Source organism: Mus caroli, unplaced genomic scaffold, assembly GCF_978045245.1.
Source record: "Mus caroli unplaced genomic scaffold, Mus_caroli_1 scaffold_10, whole genome shotgun sequence".
Taxonomy (NCBI): domain Eukaryota; kingdom Metazoa; phylum Chordata; class Mammalia; order Rodentia; family Muridae; genus Mus; species Mus caroli.
The window spans coordinates 6,772,074-6,788,517 of NW_028227265.1; the positions used below are offsets into that span (position 1 = coordinate 6,772,074).

The 16,444-nt window shown below is 53.0% G+C and overlaps 1 protein-coding gene across 3 annotated transcripts in view; it reads left to right on the forward strand.

Annotated features, from left to right (window-relative positions):
* Cbfa2t3 (CBFA2/RUNX1 partner transcriptional co-repressor 3) overlaps positions 1-16,444 on the forward strand; it is a 70,186-nt gene that overhangs the window by 32,811 nt on the left and 20,931 nt on the right. For all 3 annotated transcript variants that reach the window (XM_021170231.3, XM_029480752.2, XM_021170232.2), the window contains exon 2: positions 15,662-15,808. In XM_021170231.3, the coding sequence (XP_021025890.1) occupies positions 15,662-15,808 (147 nt within the window). The remainder of the gene's footprint in view (positions 1-15,661; positions 15,809-16,444) is intronic.

A 16,444-nucleotide genomic window follows, 5' to 3' on the forward strand; every position in this document is an offset into this window, starting at 1 on the left:
CCAGACCCCCCCCCCCAAGAGACTCTGAGAAAAGGCGCCTGCTTGGCAGCCTTGGATCAGGAAATCCCGGCTGGCAGGGTGCCACCACCTCCCTGCCACCCTGATCCGTCACCAGCCAGACATATTTCGGATCCTTGCCAGGCAAGGGGGAGGGGTGTTGGGGAGGGGGGAGGGATGCACCCAGCACCCCCCCTCCATGCCATCCTTGCTGCTGCCTGTGTGTAATTAACAGAGTAATTAAAAACAGGATGAGTTAATTGGTATTCATTTATGTGGCAGATGTTTTTAATTGAAGCAGGAAACAATTTACCTGTTTACATAAACAATGGCAAAGGCAGGCTTGTAAAACACATTTAAAATTTTTTCCCTCCCCTTGCCTAAAAAGAGGAATTGAAAGCACTGGATCTCCCCTGTGTAGCCCTGGCCTCGCAGTAAAGAGTGGGAGCCCCACTGCGGGGAGGGTGGGTGGCTCCGGCCTGCCAGGAGGAAACATCTGTTTGCCGGTTGCTTCCAGCAAAGGCTGTTTCCTTAAATTCTGAGAAAGGATGTGTTGTTCTTAGGTTGTGGGAGCCTGCTTGAGGTGACAGCTGTCCTGGCCACTGCGGCCATCAGGAGGCCTGGCAAAGCAAGGCCCAGACAGATCTGGCCACCCTTCTGGACGAGGAGGGCAGGGCTTCCCTTCTGTGCCTGCGCTGTGAGTGCGGGGGTGTGCCTGAGTCTGTATAAAAGGGCTACCATCCTTCTCATGCGGCGATTGAGATTCGGGGTGAAATAAAAATTTAAATTCAGTTCTTCCTCCACGACCACCTGTCAAATATTCGGTTCCAACGTGGGGTCTGGGGCGCTGGATGTACCAGGACTTAGCAAAGCTGGGGAGACTCAGTGACACACGCTGGGGCGAGCACAGAAAGCTTAGCCCATGAGAAAACCTACACTCCAGAAGTCGCCCGATTACAGTGACACAAATTAAGTGCTTACTGTATGCCTCACCTGCTTTTCCCGTTGCACATGCATGTTAATTACTCTAATTCTATATCCTGTTCCCATGGTAACTCCAGAGAGGGATAGGATGATCCCTTTGCCCGGCAGAGCTGGGATCTGAACTCCAGGTCCACACTGGAAACCACCTTGGCTTTGCTGGGTGGAGACGCGTGTGATAGAGCACTTGGCTTGGAGTCACTTAGTTTGGGGGATTTGTTGGGTTTGGTTCGAGACAGTTCTCACATAGTTGCCAGAGAACTTACTGTGTAAGCCAGGCTGGCCTCAAACTCATGAAGCTCCACCTGCTTGTGTCTCCCAGTGCTGGGACTAAAGGGTGTGCCACAATCTGCTTTGCTCTCTCTTTTAAAGAGTAAACACGACTGAAATAGCGCTTAGCCAGAGATACCGGAAACACCGCAGAGGATATAGGCACGTTAGCTGGGCAGAGCCTGGTGGGAGGGGCAGGCATGCTGTCCTTGTGTCCAAACACCCTGGAGTCACCTGCCCAGGTCAATCACACCTCAACATCTGCCTCCTCCTCACCTGCAGATGAATGACAGCTTCAGAAGCAATGTCCGAGGTGACCAGTGGGTCAACGCCAAGCAGGCCGCAAACCCTCAAAATGGCCTTTTCACGAATGTCAAGGGCAAAGGGTACCAGAGGCTCCCAGTGTGCTTTTTTTGTGGAGAGTCTGGGCTTTTGGAGACCATCAGCTGGGATTTTTGCAGACCTCTGGGGACACTTAGGGCAACATAGAGAATAGAATGTTCTGGAATCTATCAAGCATGAAGGCTTTGATCGGAGAAAGTGCCCCAGAGCTGTACCAAGAGGTGGCAGAGGGTCCTCCCCGGGTCAGCTTGACTCTGGGTTTCATAGAGTAAGGCTTACCTGGAGGGCCAGCCACAGCATTTATTTATTGTATGTTTGTTTGTTTGTTTGTTTGTTTGAGGGGATCATGAATGGAGAAGTGAGAGGGTGTCTTGTGGGAGTCAAGTCTCTCCTCCTCCTGGTTTTAGAGTTGGAACTCAGATCATAAGACCTGAGAGTGTTTTTATCCACTGGGCCATCCCACCAACCCTACAGCCATAAATTTTTAGGTCATCTGGAGGACAGCATGCTGGACAAACAGCCTGTGGGGGTTCTGGGCCGGTAGCTGAGTGGCCTTAGAAGAATGTCAGACTTTCCGAGTGCATGGTCGTGGACTGCCCAGGACTATAGCCCAGACCTCGGCAGTAGTGTCCTGACAAGCCCTACAAATGGCCTAGACCCACATGGCCTCCCTGAGGTCTTCTGGCAGCCTGTTGTCTCCTCTGCAAGAGCAGGAGGATCATGGGTTCTCTTTGATGTGGGCTCAGACCCAGGTCCTAGGCCTGGACCTTGCTGGGCCTTCTCAGGGCAGCCCTCTTCTCTGCCCTGGGTATGGAAGAACAGAATGGGTGTTCTCACCTGGGTGAGATAGGAGAGAGAATACAGTGGGCCTGACCCTTCCAGACTCTGAGGAGTTGCTCTCGGCTTCCCACACTGGGCATCAGGTTGGCACCACATGAGGCTGACTCTACACTGCCACAGCAGCCCACAGGACATCCGTGCACCAGAGGAAATGAGGCGGGAAACCTAGAAGGGAGATGCCCTGTCCACCCTTTTCTGCCTACCCCAGTCCTGGCTGGTCTCTTCTCAGGGCTTGGGTCCTGTCCTGCTCTGGGCCGTCACAGGGACAGATGTCACTTGTTGGTGCCTGGCTTATTTACCAGAGACTGAGCCAAACAGGCTCGCATCTCAGTGATGGCGACAGAGTTCCTCGGGTTTGTTAGTTCCTTGTTTTGTCTTGTTTTCCTTTAACGAGTCTGCACTGGTGTTCTTGGCTTTTGTTTTATTTCGCTGTTTTGTGGTTCTGGTGATTGAAATCAGGCTCCTCTACCACTAGGCTACAACCTGGGCTACTTGTTTATTTGGGACAAGCCTTTGCTATGTAGTCTGACTGGCCTGAAATTCGCTATGTCGACTAAGCAGACTGTGAACTCATAAAGATCTGTCTGCCTCTGCCTTCTGAGTACTGGGACATGTACAACCATACCTGGCCTGTCTTTTTACTTTTAAAAATATTTATTTGTGTTTGTGTGGCGTGGTGTGTGTGTGCGTGTGCGTGTGTGTGTATGTCACATGTTCCTGCTATATGTGGGCAGGTGCTCCCAGAAGCCGAAGGGAGCTGGAGTTACAGGTGACTGTGAACCACCCAATATGGGTGCTGGAAACTCAGCAAGAATAGCAAGTGCTCTTAACCACTGAGCAGTCTCTCCAGTTGTTTTGAGACAGGCTCTCAGTAAGTTGCCCAGGCTAGCCTTGAACTTGCAATACTCTGGCCCCAGTGTCCCAAGTGACGGCTTGCAAGTCTGTACCGCCAGACCCTGGCAATCAACCTCTGGTCTGTAAACGGAGTATGTTCCCTCCAGCCCAAACAGGGCTCCTCCCCTACCTAGAGGTGACCCAGGCTTGGCACTGCTGGTGACTGGTGCGAATTATAACAATAAGGACTCGATTTAGTGTGGAGGACAGCGGGGCGGCAGAGGAGGTGCCCTCCGCACCTGTGCTTGCCAAAGCAGCTTCTCCCTCCTTGCAGATGACCTTGTACATACATAAGGTCACCTTGTGACTAGCCAGGGCATCGCGTCTTCTCTCTGGCTTGCATGACCTTCCCTGGAGAAGATGGACACGCAAACACCATCCTCCACAACTGGTACAAGCCTGCTCATACATAAATATACATGCACATGCATGCATGTATACACAGATGCAAGCACACATTAATGCATACACAGATGCATGCACACACACATCCATGTATACACAGGTGCATGCACACATTAATGCATACACAGATGCATGCACACACACATCCATGTATACACAGGTGCATGCACACATTAATGCATACACAGATGCATGCACACACACATCCATGTATACACAGGTGCATGCACACACATCCATGTATACACAGATGCATGCATACACATCCATGTATACACAGATACATGCACACAATCCATATATACACCGATGCATGCACACACTCTGTGTGGTGTGTGTTCAGGTATATGTACCACAGTGTGCATGTGGAGGTCAGAGAGCAATCTGGGGTGTCAGCGGCCCTTACCTTCCACTTTGCTTGAGAGAGGGTCTCTGGTCTGACAGGACATATCAGGCTAGCTGGTCACAACTTCTGGGATTATCTTGCTGCCACCCCCACCTTGCTACAGGAACACCAAGAGGGGAGACATGTGTCACGACTTCTGGGTCTCAACTCAGACACATGCTTGTCCATCAAGCACTTTTCTCCAGGAGCCATCTTCCCTGCCCCACATATTTCCTTACTGATGGCTTTTCGCATGTCCCTCTGCTGGAAGGCTTGGTTCTGGTCTATTTCGGAAACATGGGGAGGCACCCTCCTAAGTACCCCCATTCACAACCTAGCCAGGGACAGTCGGTGCCAATGAAGCAGGTGGGAAGTACTCAGGTAGCCACAACCCAACCTCATTATCAGAGCCATTTGTCCTTAATAAGCTGTGCCAGGATGCAAGGTGACTTCTTGGTGACATGGCAGGGAGGGTGCAGACCCTTGCATGCCAGGACCCGTGCTGAGTTAAGGGGGCCCTTCTTCCCTGTGCTTCCCCCAGCCTGGCAGCCTCCCCTGGCAGTGGGCGGCCCAGATGGCGAGGCACCTCCCCCACAGCTCTCTGGGAGTTGTTGGCTGTGCAGCCCCAGCAGCTGGGAGAGGAATGTGTTTCCTTTGCGAGCCAGCCGCAGGGTGAGCAGGCCTGGACATCTGGATCCCATTTGCAGCCCCGTGGACAGCATGGAAGGCTTTAATCCCGTGTTCCCCATCCTCCCCTGCCTTTTAACTCTGTTTGGCCCAGGGTGCTGTGAGGACGGAGCATGCCAGGCTTCTGGGTGCTCTCACAGGTGGGTGTGGCCCTCAGCATCTTCTTCTGGAGATTCGGAGCGGAGATTCTCGCTCTGGAAGCGTCACAGCACCCTCTGTCCTGCAGGAGTGCCACCCCATTTGTTTGGACTTACTTTTCTCCACGTTTTTGTCTGCCATTAAGATACACAGTGTCAGCCGGGTGGCAGTGGTACATGCCTTTAATCCCAGCACTTGGGAGGCAGAGGCAGGCAGATTTCTGAGTTCGAGGCCAGCCTGGGCCCCTCCTATCCAGGGAAAGTACCTTCCTGACTTTGAACAGTGTACTAGGCTGTTTGCAAAACAGGCCTTCATACACAGGCACCCTCAGGGTGTGCTCTTTTGAGTGTGGCTTCTTCTCTCAGCTATGTGTTTCTGAGATGGAGCCACATCATGTTTGTTTGCATGTCCCTTTCTCCTTGTGGTGTAGATCTTGGCTGTGTGGATATCACAGTTGTTTTTTTTTTAAATGTTATTTATTTATTTATTTATTATTATTTATATGAGTACACTGTAGCTGTCTTCAGACACACACCAGAAGAGGGCATCAGATCCCATTACAGATGGTTGTGAGCCACGAGGTGGTTGCTGGGAATTGGACTCAGGACCTCCGGAAGAGCAGTCAGTGCTCTTAACCGCTGAGCCATCTCTCCAGCCCGATATCAGAGCTCTTGATGGTCAACTTTTTTGGTTACCATTTGTGCCTCTCTGATCAAGTGGCTAATCTCATTCTCTGCTTATGAGTTACAAAGCTATTGTGCTTTGGGTGTGCCATTACGGTTGACAGATGCTGATCCAGAGGTTTCCAGTGCCAATAGACTCAGATGTCCCTGTCAGCTGTTGGTGTGTAACAAACCACCCCAGACTGAGTGCTCTGGAGCTACCACTGGTCTCCAGCAGGGGGCGCCTCAGATGAGCTCCATCCTCAGCAGGTGGTGTGGGAATTTTCTCCTGGGGAAAATGAACCACTCAATCTGTCAGACTTACTTGCAGAGTACGCATGAGGGTTACAAACAGAAGCATAGCTGTATCCAAGCAGCCACAGTGGGATGTCTGCACCCAGAATGGATGAGGGCTGCCCCCAGCTACATAGATCAAAGTTTCTCTCCCTAGTCTCCCCCAGCCTATATACTCTAGCACCCATCCTAGCTCCTGAGGTGCAATTAGGGCAGAACGCATACAGATGGCTAGGAGAGGTGACTGGAATATCAGATGAGGGGCCATGACCCTCCCCGCCCCATCCTCTGAGGGAATGTCAGCCGTCCACAGGCTCGATCATGATGGACTCTTGGGAGCCGGCATGGCTGATCTGATGAAGATGGCGGGTCTTTTACTCAGAACGTAGTGCAACAGTTGGCCTCTGCTCTATGGTTGGCCTGGCAGGGGCTGCAGATATGTTGAGTGCTAGGCACTCTGGTGGTGACTGGGTCCAGCTGGACCCCTGTGTGTGAGACACCAAGCTGCACTATCTTACATCTCTTTCACTGCATCTTGTTGGCCACAGCAGGTCTGGGGCTGACCCTGTTCATAGGACCACTCATGAGCTGGTGTAAAGGCCACAGAGGATCGTTGTGGTGTAACGTGTAGTGTCCAGAGCAGATAATACGATAGTTCTGTGCCTCAGTTTCCCCATGTGTAAATGGAGTTCTGACACCCCACAGCTTTATCATGTAAAATGGGGGAGTCGTTTCAAAGCCCAGGATAGCACAGTTGCTCTCTGCAAAGAGGAAACTATTCAACATGTCAGGCATGCTGAGGACAGCCTTCCTCCTCCGTGCCCCCCACACTACCCCCATGCACCCACTTGTTGTACCCAATTGTAGAACCATGCATTCCACCCACATGGGGTAGGAGCTGGTTCTAGATGTGTCTCTATCTCTCTTCCTTCAGTCCCAGTGGTGACTGTGCCCAAGGTCTTGCACACACTCAGCTCAGCGAGTCCTCTTCCACTAAGCTACCTCCCAGGTCACTGCTGCACTTTTTGCTTCTAAGACAGGGTCTTGCTACATTAGACCGGGCTGGTCTAAAGCTTGCAATCCTCCTGCTTTAGACTCTTTAAAGGAGCAAGGTTACAGATGAACAAAGCCTCGCCACTCAGCATGTGAGTTAGTGCGCATGTCCCACTGACTCTTGTGGAATGAGGTGGGTTCATTCTCCTCGTTTTTGTAGGCAAGAAACCTGAAGCTCCGTGTAACTGGAACCCAAGCTGCTCACTCCTGCCTGCCTCTTGTCCTCCAGGGCTTTAAACTTGGAGAAGAGCCAGCCTCCTGTCACAGGGAGGACAGTGGACTCTGCATCTGTGAATCTCTCTTTCTTGCCTTTGCTGCCTCAACTAGCCTCACCCCAAAACATGCGCTTGTTCTGCTGGTGGGTACCAAAGTTCAGATTTATGTGAGGCAACCCCTTAGTTTTCACAATTAGAGTAGGAACCAGGTCTCCAGCCTTCTAGCCCTCCACTGTGACCCTGGTGACCTTTTGACCTTTTGGCCTTCATCGTCACCATGGACCGGGGAGTGTGGGGTTCTTGGGTTCTTCTTGAGATGTCCCTGTGCTGGGCTGCAGGGAGAGCAGTAGCAGCAACGGTGGCAGCAGCAGGCAGAATTAAAACCAGAGAATGGCACCGAGTCAGACCTCTGAGAGCAAGGCAGGGCCAAGAAGAGCCAACCCTGCTTGACTCGAAGTCCTGTCACCACTGGGGCAGAAGGGCTGCCTGGCCAATGGAGCACAGAACAGGAAACACTAATCCCTGTATTTTTGTATTATTACTTATTCATGGCGGTGGAGGCTGATGGAGACCAGATGTGGGAAGCCACTGAAGCAGACACCTGGGACTCGTTAGGGCCTGCATCCCACCCACTCCCGAGTTCCCTGCCTACGGGATCAAAGCTGAGTGCTTCTGATCCTAGCCTTGAACAGGACAGGATGGAGCTCAGCCCCCAGGTCAGACTCCTCTCCTAGACGTGGAGTCACCCAGAGGAAGCCCTCAGCTCTTTGCTGTGCCTTGGGCCTGGGAGCCCAGGTCTAACCCAGCCCTTTGCTGGAGACCAGGGCCCAAATTCCTTCTGTGTATCCCACAGGAAGGCTCCAGAAGAGAGCTAGCTGTGTCCTCTCGAAGTTTGTCCTGGGTTGAAACAACGACAATCTTGCATGAGCCCTCTAATGACTCCAGATGTTGTAGCGAGGCCTCAGTGTCCAGGACAGGAGCCTCCACCCAGTGCCCCAAACCCACCAAGACCAAGCCTTGGCCAAGGATGGGGGACAGGAAGGACAGGGCAACACCTGTTACATCCGTGACCTCAAAGGAATTGTACCCCAATGGCTATGCTGCCTATCAACCAACTCCTTTTATTTTCAAAAGGGCCCATCTGAATGTGAGGCAGTTAGAAACCCCTCAGGACCAGGATTTCCGGGACACGTCCGCGATGTGTAACCCACGGCTCTGAGCATTCAAGGATAGGCAACTCTGTCAGTATGGAGCTGCAGTTCTCTAGTGTCCTCCTTTTGTCCCCAACCTGTGTCCAGAGGTGATTGTGGGGCTCCCAACGTGTCCCTATCCCAACACGTCCCCCCATCACATGGTCCTGTGGTCCTGAGGCATCCTGAAGTGCATCTTTGCTGGGTTGCTATGGTCCTGAGGCATCCTGAAGTGTGTCTTTGCTGGGTTGCTTCGCTCCATGTCACTTTCACACGTGTCTGGGCTCACTGTTCACTGCTTTGCTTGTGTGTGTAAAGAGTGAGAAGTGCTTGAGCTTACTGTTTAGCTTGTGAGGGTACCCGGTTACCTGCAATGAGATGAGGCTGTTGGCCTTCAAGGGTTAAAAGACATGTAATCTCTTATTTCATTTGTTTATGTGGCGTATGTGTGTGGAGACATACTCCAGGGTACGTGTGTGCAGGTCAGAGGACAACTTATGGAGTTGATTCACTAACTTGCACCATATGGGTTCTGGGCCTCAGTCGATCTCAGGTTGTCAGGCTTGGTGGCAAGCACCTTTATTCATTGAGCCATCTTGCAGCTCTGCAAAGCCATTTGAAATGGAGATCTCTAACTGGATGGATGAGTGACTGGATGGATGACAGGTAGGTGGGTAGATGGGTTGTGTATGAGTGACGCATTTGTGGATTAATGGATGGGTGCTGGGTAGGTGTAGGAGGGGTGGATGGAAAGTAGATGGATGGATGATGGATGGATGGATGGAGAGATGGATGGAGAGATGAAGAGATGGAGAGATGGATGGATAGATGGATGGATGGAGAGATGAAGAGATGGATGGAGAGATAAATGGATGGAGAGATAAATGGATGGATGGAGAGATGGATGGATGGAGAGATGGATGGGTGGATGGTGGATAGGTAGCTAGCAAGATGAATGATGGATGTGTGTGTGTGGAAATGGATGTAAATACGGTCAGAGACATAAATACTCCAGTAGTCTACGCGAGGGGCTCAAAATGCTGAAATATTCCAAACAGCCTTACAATCTGTGGTTTCTGACAGCCATGGGACTCCCCGCCTCTCACTTTTCCCATCTTTCCCATGGGAATGCCGTTTCCCAACTTTCAGGAGCCTCTGGGGAACATATTCATTAAAACAAAACAAAACAAAAACACAGTCATGGCAAAGATATGAAGGGAGAGAAGACAGAGAGTGGAAGTCTGGAGGAGGTAGCATTTCCACAGAAGGACACTAGCCAGTGCAAAGGCTCTGGGGCCAGAGCATCTGAGGCAGGAGAGTGAGACTGGACAGTGAGAGGAGAGGAGACAGTCAGCCTTAAGTGGCAGGCTTGGAAATATGTCCTAGGAGGTTAGCTGACCCTGCTGAGTCTGAGGAAATCCAATCATGTGGGTTTACCTTGGCCTTGGTGGCATAGCCTTGGACCACTGCCCAGGCAAACGTAGAGACTGGAATCCAGAGATAAGGGCTCCGTGCTCCTTACACACTGTGTGGCCCTGCAGTGACCTCAAGTGACCCTGAGTATCGGGGTAGTCTATGGAGTTGCCGTGGGGTGATCTCAGCCTCTCGGGGTCTCTGCTTATCTCACATTTCTTACAGAATGACATAATGTCTCTCATCTCTGTCTCTGACACTCTCTCTCTCTCTCCCTTTCCCTCTCCCTCTCCCCTTCCTCTGTGTGTGTGTGGGAGATGCGGGGAGGGAGTTTGAGTGCACATATTCTGGAAGCCAAAACACAGCCTTTTGCGTCCTACTTCAGGTGCCTTCCACCACCCCCTTTTCACACTTGAGACAAGGTCTCTCATTGACTTGACACTTGCTGAGTAGACTGGCCAGCCAGCCAGCCCCAGGCACCCTCCCTCTCACTCCCCACCCAGTGCTGGAGTTACAAGAACACGCCTCTGTGCCCAGTTCCCTGCATGGGTGCTGGGGATCAAACTTAGGCTCTATAGTTGACCTCCAGCGCCAACTCACCCAGAGCCCTAGATCACTGTAGTTTCATGACTGAACAAGAAAATAGCCCTTGCTAGCACACAGTCTCTGTCCTCCAAAGGCATGCCCTATACCTTTGGTTTTTCACTGGGGCTCCTGAAATCACAGATGTAGAAACGAACCTCCCACCTAGGTCACAGTGTGGGACCCATCACCTCCAAGTGTGCTTTGGCCTTTTCCTCTGATTGATGACTTTGTGCTATGGGACGCTGGATCCCCCCATGCCCCACCCCACCCCCAGTATATGAGGGGTTGGCTGCACTTGCAGAGAAGATGCCTAGATCTGGGTGCCTTAATACCACCATGTGCCTTTAAGACCCTGCCTGCCCATGGTCAGCCCAGAAGGGGAAAGCCAGTCTGGTCCTTTCAGCAGCCCTGACCGGTCTCCACATGTGAGAGTCCAAGACTCCACAGAGAAGAAACCTCACATCTGACTTCCTGGGGTGGAGTCCTAGCTTCCTACCTTGCTGTGCCTCAGTTTCCCTACCTGCCAACCTCATGGGTTTATGGTGGGGACAGCAGGAGGTGACAGACATAGAGCACTGAGGTCAGGGCCAGAATCTCAGCCCTGACTTTGGGCTCACACCTGCCTCTGAATCCTGTTGATGTACACAGTGACCTAGGTCACGGCAGGGGTCAGTCAAGCCAGGCTCTGAATTTGCTAGGGACACAAAAGGTCTGAAGAGACCCAGCCAGAAAGACGGTCAACTCCATGCTGGACCTAGGCCAGTTCCCAGCTGGGAGGGCGGGCTGGGAACCACAGCCGATGGGGACAGTGATGGATGGAGTGGCCTGTTCCGGCACATTCCGTGTTCTTTCCCACAGGCCCCGCCTGGCTTTAGAGGGCTGCTTCCTCTGTGGATGCTCAGCATGGACAACACAAGAGCTCCCCTGGGCCCACAAGCAGCTATGGGGCCTGGGAATTTTCTGGAGGGTGGGAACAGGGAAGTAGCAGAGACTGAGGTGAGCCGAGGGAGGAGCCAGGCCCTTCTCAGCCTCTGTCTTCCCAGAGATCATCCTAGGCTATGTCAACTTGAGGCACCATATCATGGTGTATCGGTGCCACCACCTGCCGGTTCTCAACTCGTTCATATCCCTCAGGGAATCCCCAAGTCCCCTCTGCCAGGCCTTATATCCAGTTTCTAGGATCCAGGATAGGAAGACCATAAAGTCCCCCTTTCTAGGGAGGATTGGAGGCAAGATACCATCAGCTCTAAAAAAAATAACATGAAAGGCTGAACATGCTTTAGAGACCTTGGAAGCTGCCTGGGGTCATCGGGCTGTAGGGCCCCTGAGAGCAGCAGGGGCAATCTACCCAAATCCAGTTATATTACCAGGGTTCTCATCTGGGTTTCACTGGACCACTCTGTGCCTTGGTTTCCCTATTTGTAAGGTGGAGCAGGGTTGTAGGGATGGGGGCTGTTGGGAATATCAAATGAGGCCCTCGTGAAGCAGACATCCTTCACCACAGAGAAGAGAGCTATCTGTTAGGCTGTGTGATGCCGTGGGATCCTTACCTCAGTCCCTTGGGCTGAAGGAGCTGGACTTGGGGTTCCTCCCACAGCATCCCCTACCCGCCACTGCCCAAGAAGTGCGGTACTCTTCTAAGTTGAGCACTAACAAGCCGGTGACATATGGTCCCCAGAAACCACTCTAGGTTGGCTGACCACACAACCCACATGCTTTCTGCTCGTGTGAAGGTTGGCCTAGGGGCACAGGCATAGATAGAAATGGCTCCCTAAGCATCTCTGGGCTTCTTCAACATGGTTCTCACTGTGACTACACCACACCAGTTGCCTGTATTTAAAAAAATTCACAGCAATGGTTTGGCTAAGAGCTAGTGCACAGTACCCATCCTGGCTGCCCCACCCACAAGCTGTGAGCTGTGGGGAACTCCTGGAGGAGCCCTGACAGCCTCCCCTGGGACACATGGTCAGTGGGGCTGCCCCCAGGACCCCTGAGATTTTTATTTGCTCACCTCACAAGAAAAGTCAAACAGGCAACAGAACCTCTCTGCCCAGCTACCTGCAAACACAACTCAGAACCTGGGGACACAGGCCTGGACGTGTAGGGACAGAAAGGACAGTGTGGCTTGGGACTGATGGATGAGACCCAACTCTGTATTGCTCAGCTGAGTGGCTTTGCAGAAATCACTTCCTGGGCCTCAGTTTCCCCTTTGTGAGATGGAGCTGTAACAGTGCCTCAAGGAGGCTATGAAGGGTGGAGATTCCAGCAGAAGTGTGGCCGAGGCCAGGGGTTTGACCTTGGTGGAACAAGAGGAAAAGACACAGCTTCAAGCTTCTCAGAATTCACATTGTTTCCGGACCTCTCCAGGACTGCTCTGGGCACACCCACCCTCCCACTAGCATATGCAGGCTGGCTGGGAAGGGAGAACTGCCTCTCAGTGGGCGTCCAGATACCTGGCCAGCTCCCCTGGATGGCTCCTTCTCAGCTCGTATGGTATGTGCCTAGAGGGCCTTGGGGGAAGGAGAGCAGGAAGACAGAACCAGGAAAGGACAGGTCTACTGGCCTCATACCTGCCTTTGACTTTCTGAGTCTGTGGAACACCCATGATGCCTGCCCAGCCACTACAGTATTAAGAGAAACAGTCATGAAAGTTAACAGCGAGCCTGGAGACACGGCGCAGTGCGTAGCTTCGGCAGCTTCTGTAGCATGCACCAAACCCTGCGTTTAAACCCCAGGACCCAGACACTGGGCGTGGCGGCTCACACGTATAATCCCAGCTTTCAGAAGCGGATGCCGCAGAAGTATCAGAAGTTCAGGGCTATCTTTGGCTACACAGCAAATCTCTAAATAAAATTGCCGTGTGTGGTACAGGACCTGTGAAGGACATCCTCCACCTCTTTTGATACACACACACACACCCAGGGAAGTGCATGGTGTACATACTTTAGATGTAAGGCCCCAGGAGACAGCCTTTCTCTCTCAGCAGCCAGCCCCTCCCACCTGACCTACACCAGCTGACCTTGGAACACTGACCTCCAGACTCCCTCTACCCTCCCACACACACACACACCCCAGGGTCCTGGCCAGGGACTCAGGAGAACTACTTCCTCATGGGGCTGTCACAGCGATCCCTACCCTGAGTCATCACCTTTTGGTGGCTGCAAACCTTGCAGATGGGTTGACCAGGGAGTAAGGTGACCGTAGTATGGTGACAGTCCGGAGGAACTGCCAGGAGGGATAAGCTGGAAAAGGAAACAGGATTTCCAGGGCATCCTGGGAGGTGGGCACCCTTAGGCTGCTGAAGGGGAGGTAAGGAAGTATAAAGGCAGAGAGGGGCAGCAACCCCCACATCTGTGAGGCTGCTGACAGGTCCGAAGCGGGAGACCAGGTAGGTGCCTCTTAAGTCCCCACACTCACTGGCTTACCATCCAGTGTCCATGTGTGCTATGTGATTTGGAGTAGATCATGACACTACAGTGTAGCCGACTCTCTCTTTGAAATGGGCTTTGAGTGGAATCAGGGCCACGGGACTTCTGTGAGGCCAAATGGAATCCATGAAGTACTGGGAACAGAGTCTGCATGCAATGAATGCTTGAGGCTCTGAGGCAGAGGGATGACCCCTGGTCTCCATGATTCATGTCCTAGAAACGAGAAAGAAAATGAAGTCTCTGCAGGTCACTAGGTGCCTGGTAACCCTGCTGGCGCCTTTAACATCATGGGCATGCAAGTGGCAGCTACTGCATCATGGTACCCTGGCCCATGGTACCAGTGGGCCTATCAGTATGATATTGAGCAAATATGCAGAGAGGTGACAGCTAGTGCCCAGTGCCAGCCCAGCTGTCCCTGTGCCTTTACTCAATTGGTTCTACTTTGTTTGGTACTTGAAGCTCAGGTGAAGCCACATCCCCTCTGTCAAAGGCTTCAGAGACACAGAGTGACCCCAATGTCCTGGGCCTGAGACCAGAGCCAGCCTGGTACTTGAGACATTTGGCCCTGGCAATACCCTCCCAGGCAACCCCATCTGCCCGAGGGCCCAAGGGCAGACTGGACAGGTGAAGGGCTGGTGAGGACGGAGCGCTCTATGCTGAAGCAGCCAATCCCAGTTGCCTTCTTTGGTTGTTGTCACCGGAGACTGGCCATCAGCCCTACAGCCAGGCATGGTGTTGATAGGTCCCCACAGCTGCGGCCACACGTGTGCCCAGCCATCAGCCTTTGGACAGTTGAGGGAGGGGAGGGGAGGGGCTGAGCGCCGGCAGGAGGGGGGCCAAAGCCACAGCTGGGGGACAGCAGGTGCCGCAGCCTGGGTGGCTGCTGTGTGCCATCTGCTCCCATCCCGCCCCTCCTCGTGGGCCCAGCAAGATGGGGGCTTCTTGCCTCTCCCATCACCGACCCATACACAAGCCACCACGGACCGCTGGGCTTGTCTAAAGTGTCTCTCGAGTTTCTCACCCCTCTGCAGAACGGGGGGGGGGGGGGGGTTGGTGAGGGCTTCACTGTTTCTGGCCTGCCGCCTGGTAGATGTCACTTACTGATCACCAGCCACAGAGGCCTGGGTGACCTAGACTTACATGTGAATGCTCATAATGGGATCCTGAAATGGGATGCAGGATGGGAAAGGCTGAGAGGTGGGACCTATAGTTGCAATGAGGAATGGCCAAGAGACTCCGTGACTGTCTCCGCAACCCCCTGCCCATAGATGACCCAATGGGTATGAGCATGGGCGGCAAGCAGTGATTGAGACAGAGAGGTCTGCTTTCTGCTCATAGCAGGCAGAAGCCCACCCTTGCTGCCCCTGGATAGCTGGGCCGTGTGACAAAGAAACAGCACACACGGGTTTTTTCACCCATCCTGCCTGAGGCCCCGGGGCTCACCATTCTCTGCAAAGAATGCCCTAAGCAAGGCCTGCCCTTGGGACTTGTGTTGAGCCCTTGCTTTGTGGTCCTTTGCGGAAGCCCTTGGATGTCCAGGGTTCACCTGATCCTCAGTTTACCCTGGCCGCCATCACCATCTTACTGTTTTCCTACTCTGCTACCCCTGAGCTGAGTCCCTTGATAAGAGCTGGGTCACTCGGACATGCTTGGTAATGGGTGTCCTGAGCTCCAGAACAGACATCAGCCCCAATGGGCTTGGCTCTTTGCTTCACCTGTGCTTAGATGCCAGCCACCTGTGAGAACACCTGAGGCTCCCACACCACAGGAGGATTGGCATCAGGAGTCCATCTCGCCAGTGGAAGCTCAGGTGCCGGCCAGCCTGCTCTGCTCTCAGCTGCCTAATCTTTCTCTCTATCTTTTTCTTTCTCCTTTTCTTTAGCTCACAGGAAGGAGAAGGCTGCAGCAATGCCAGACTCCCCGGCTGAAGTGAAGACGCAGCCCCGGTCCACACCCCCCAGCATGCCGCCCCCACCTCCCACCTCATCCCAGGGAGCCACACGACCACCCTCCTTCACACCTCACACACGTGAGTCTCCCTGCCCACGACCCCTGCCCATACCTCGTGTAGAATAGATGGAGCCATTTGAAATTCTGTACTCGGATTTAACATAACGTGACCCTGTAGCCCATTTGCAGCCTAGTCTTAGGCTCAGATCCCAGATCCTCCTCCTTGCTACCTAACTTTGGTAAGCTAGCTACATTAGCGCTCTGGCCTGGCTTCTTCATGTGCAGAGTGGGGGCCTGCTGTGGTTCCTATCTTACAGCCATTGTGAGAGTGAAGTAAGTTACAAGCACGGATGTTAGAAGGCCCCGGGGACTTAGGCTCAGCTCAGCAGCCCAGAGCAGAGGCCACTGTGGGGATTCCAGGGAGCCTCAAGCAGGAGTGTCCTCTCTCTTCCATAGCCACCTCTTTCCTTTGAAAAATTGTAACTTAGGCTGAGCAGGTGGGAAACTCCCAGGGTTGGGCCATTAAAGGGTACAGCATCCCATGCCCTTCCCCCAAGACAGGCTTAAGAGTATATCCCAAGTGTTCTGGCAGAGAAAAGCCATGCGCCACCTCCACTGCAACATTCGAAGACACGTACCTGAGGGGACCCTTCCTCAGATCTCACACTGAAGCAAGATCGCTCTCCATGGGAGGGGTCTCAGTAACTCATCCGGG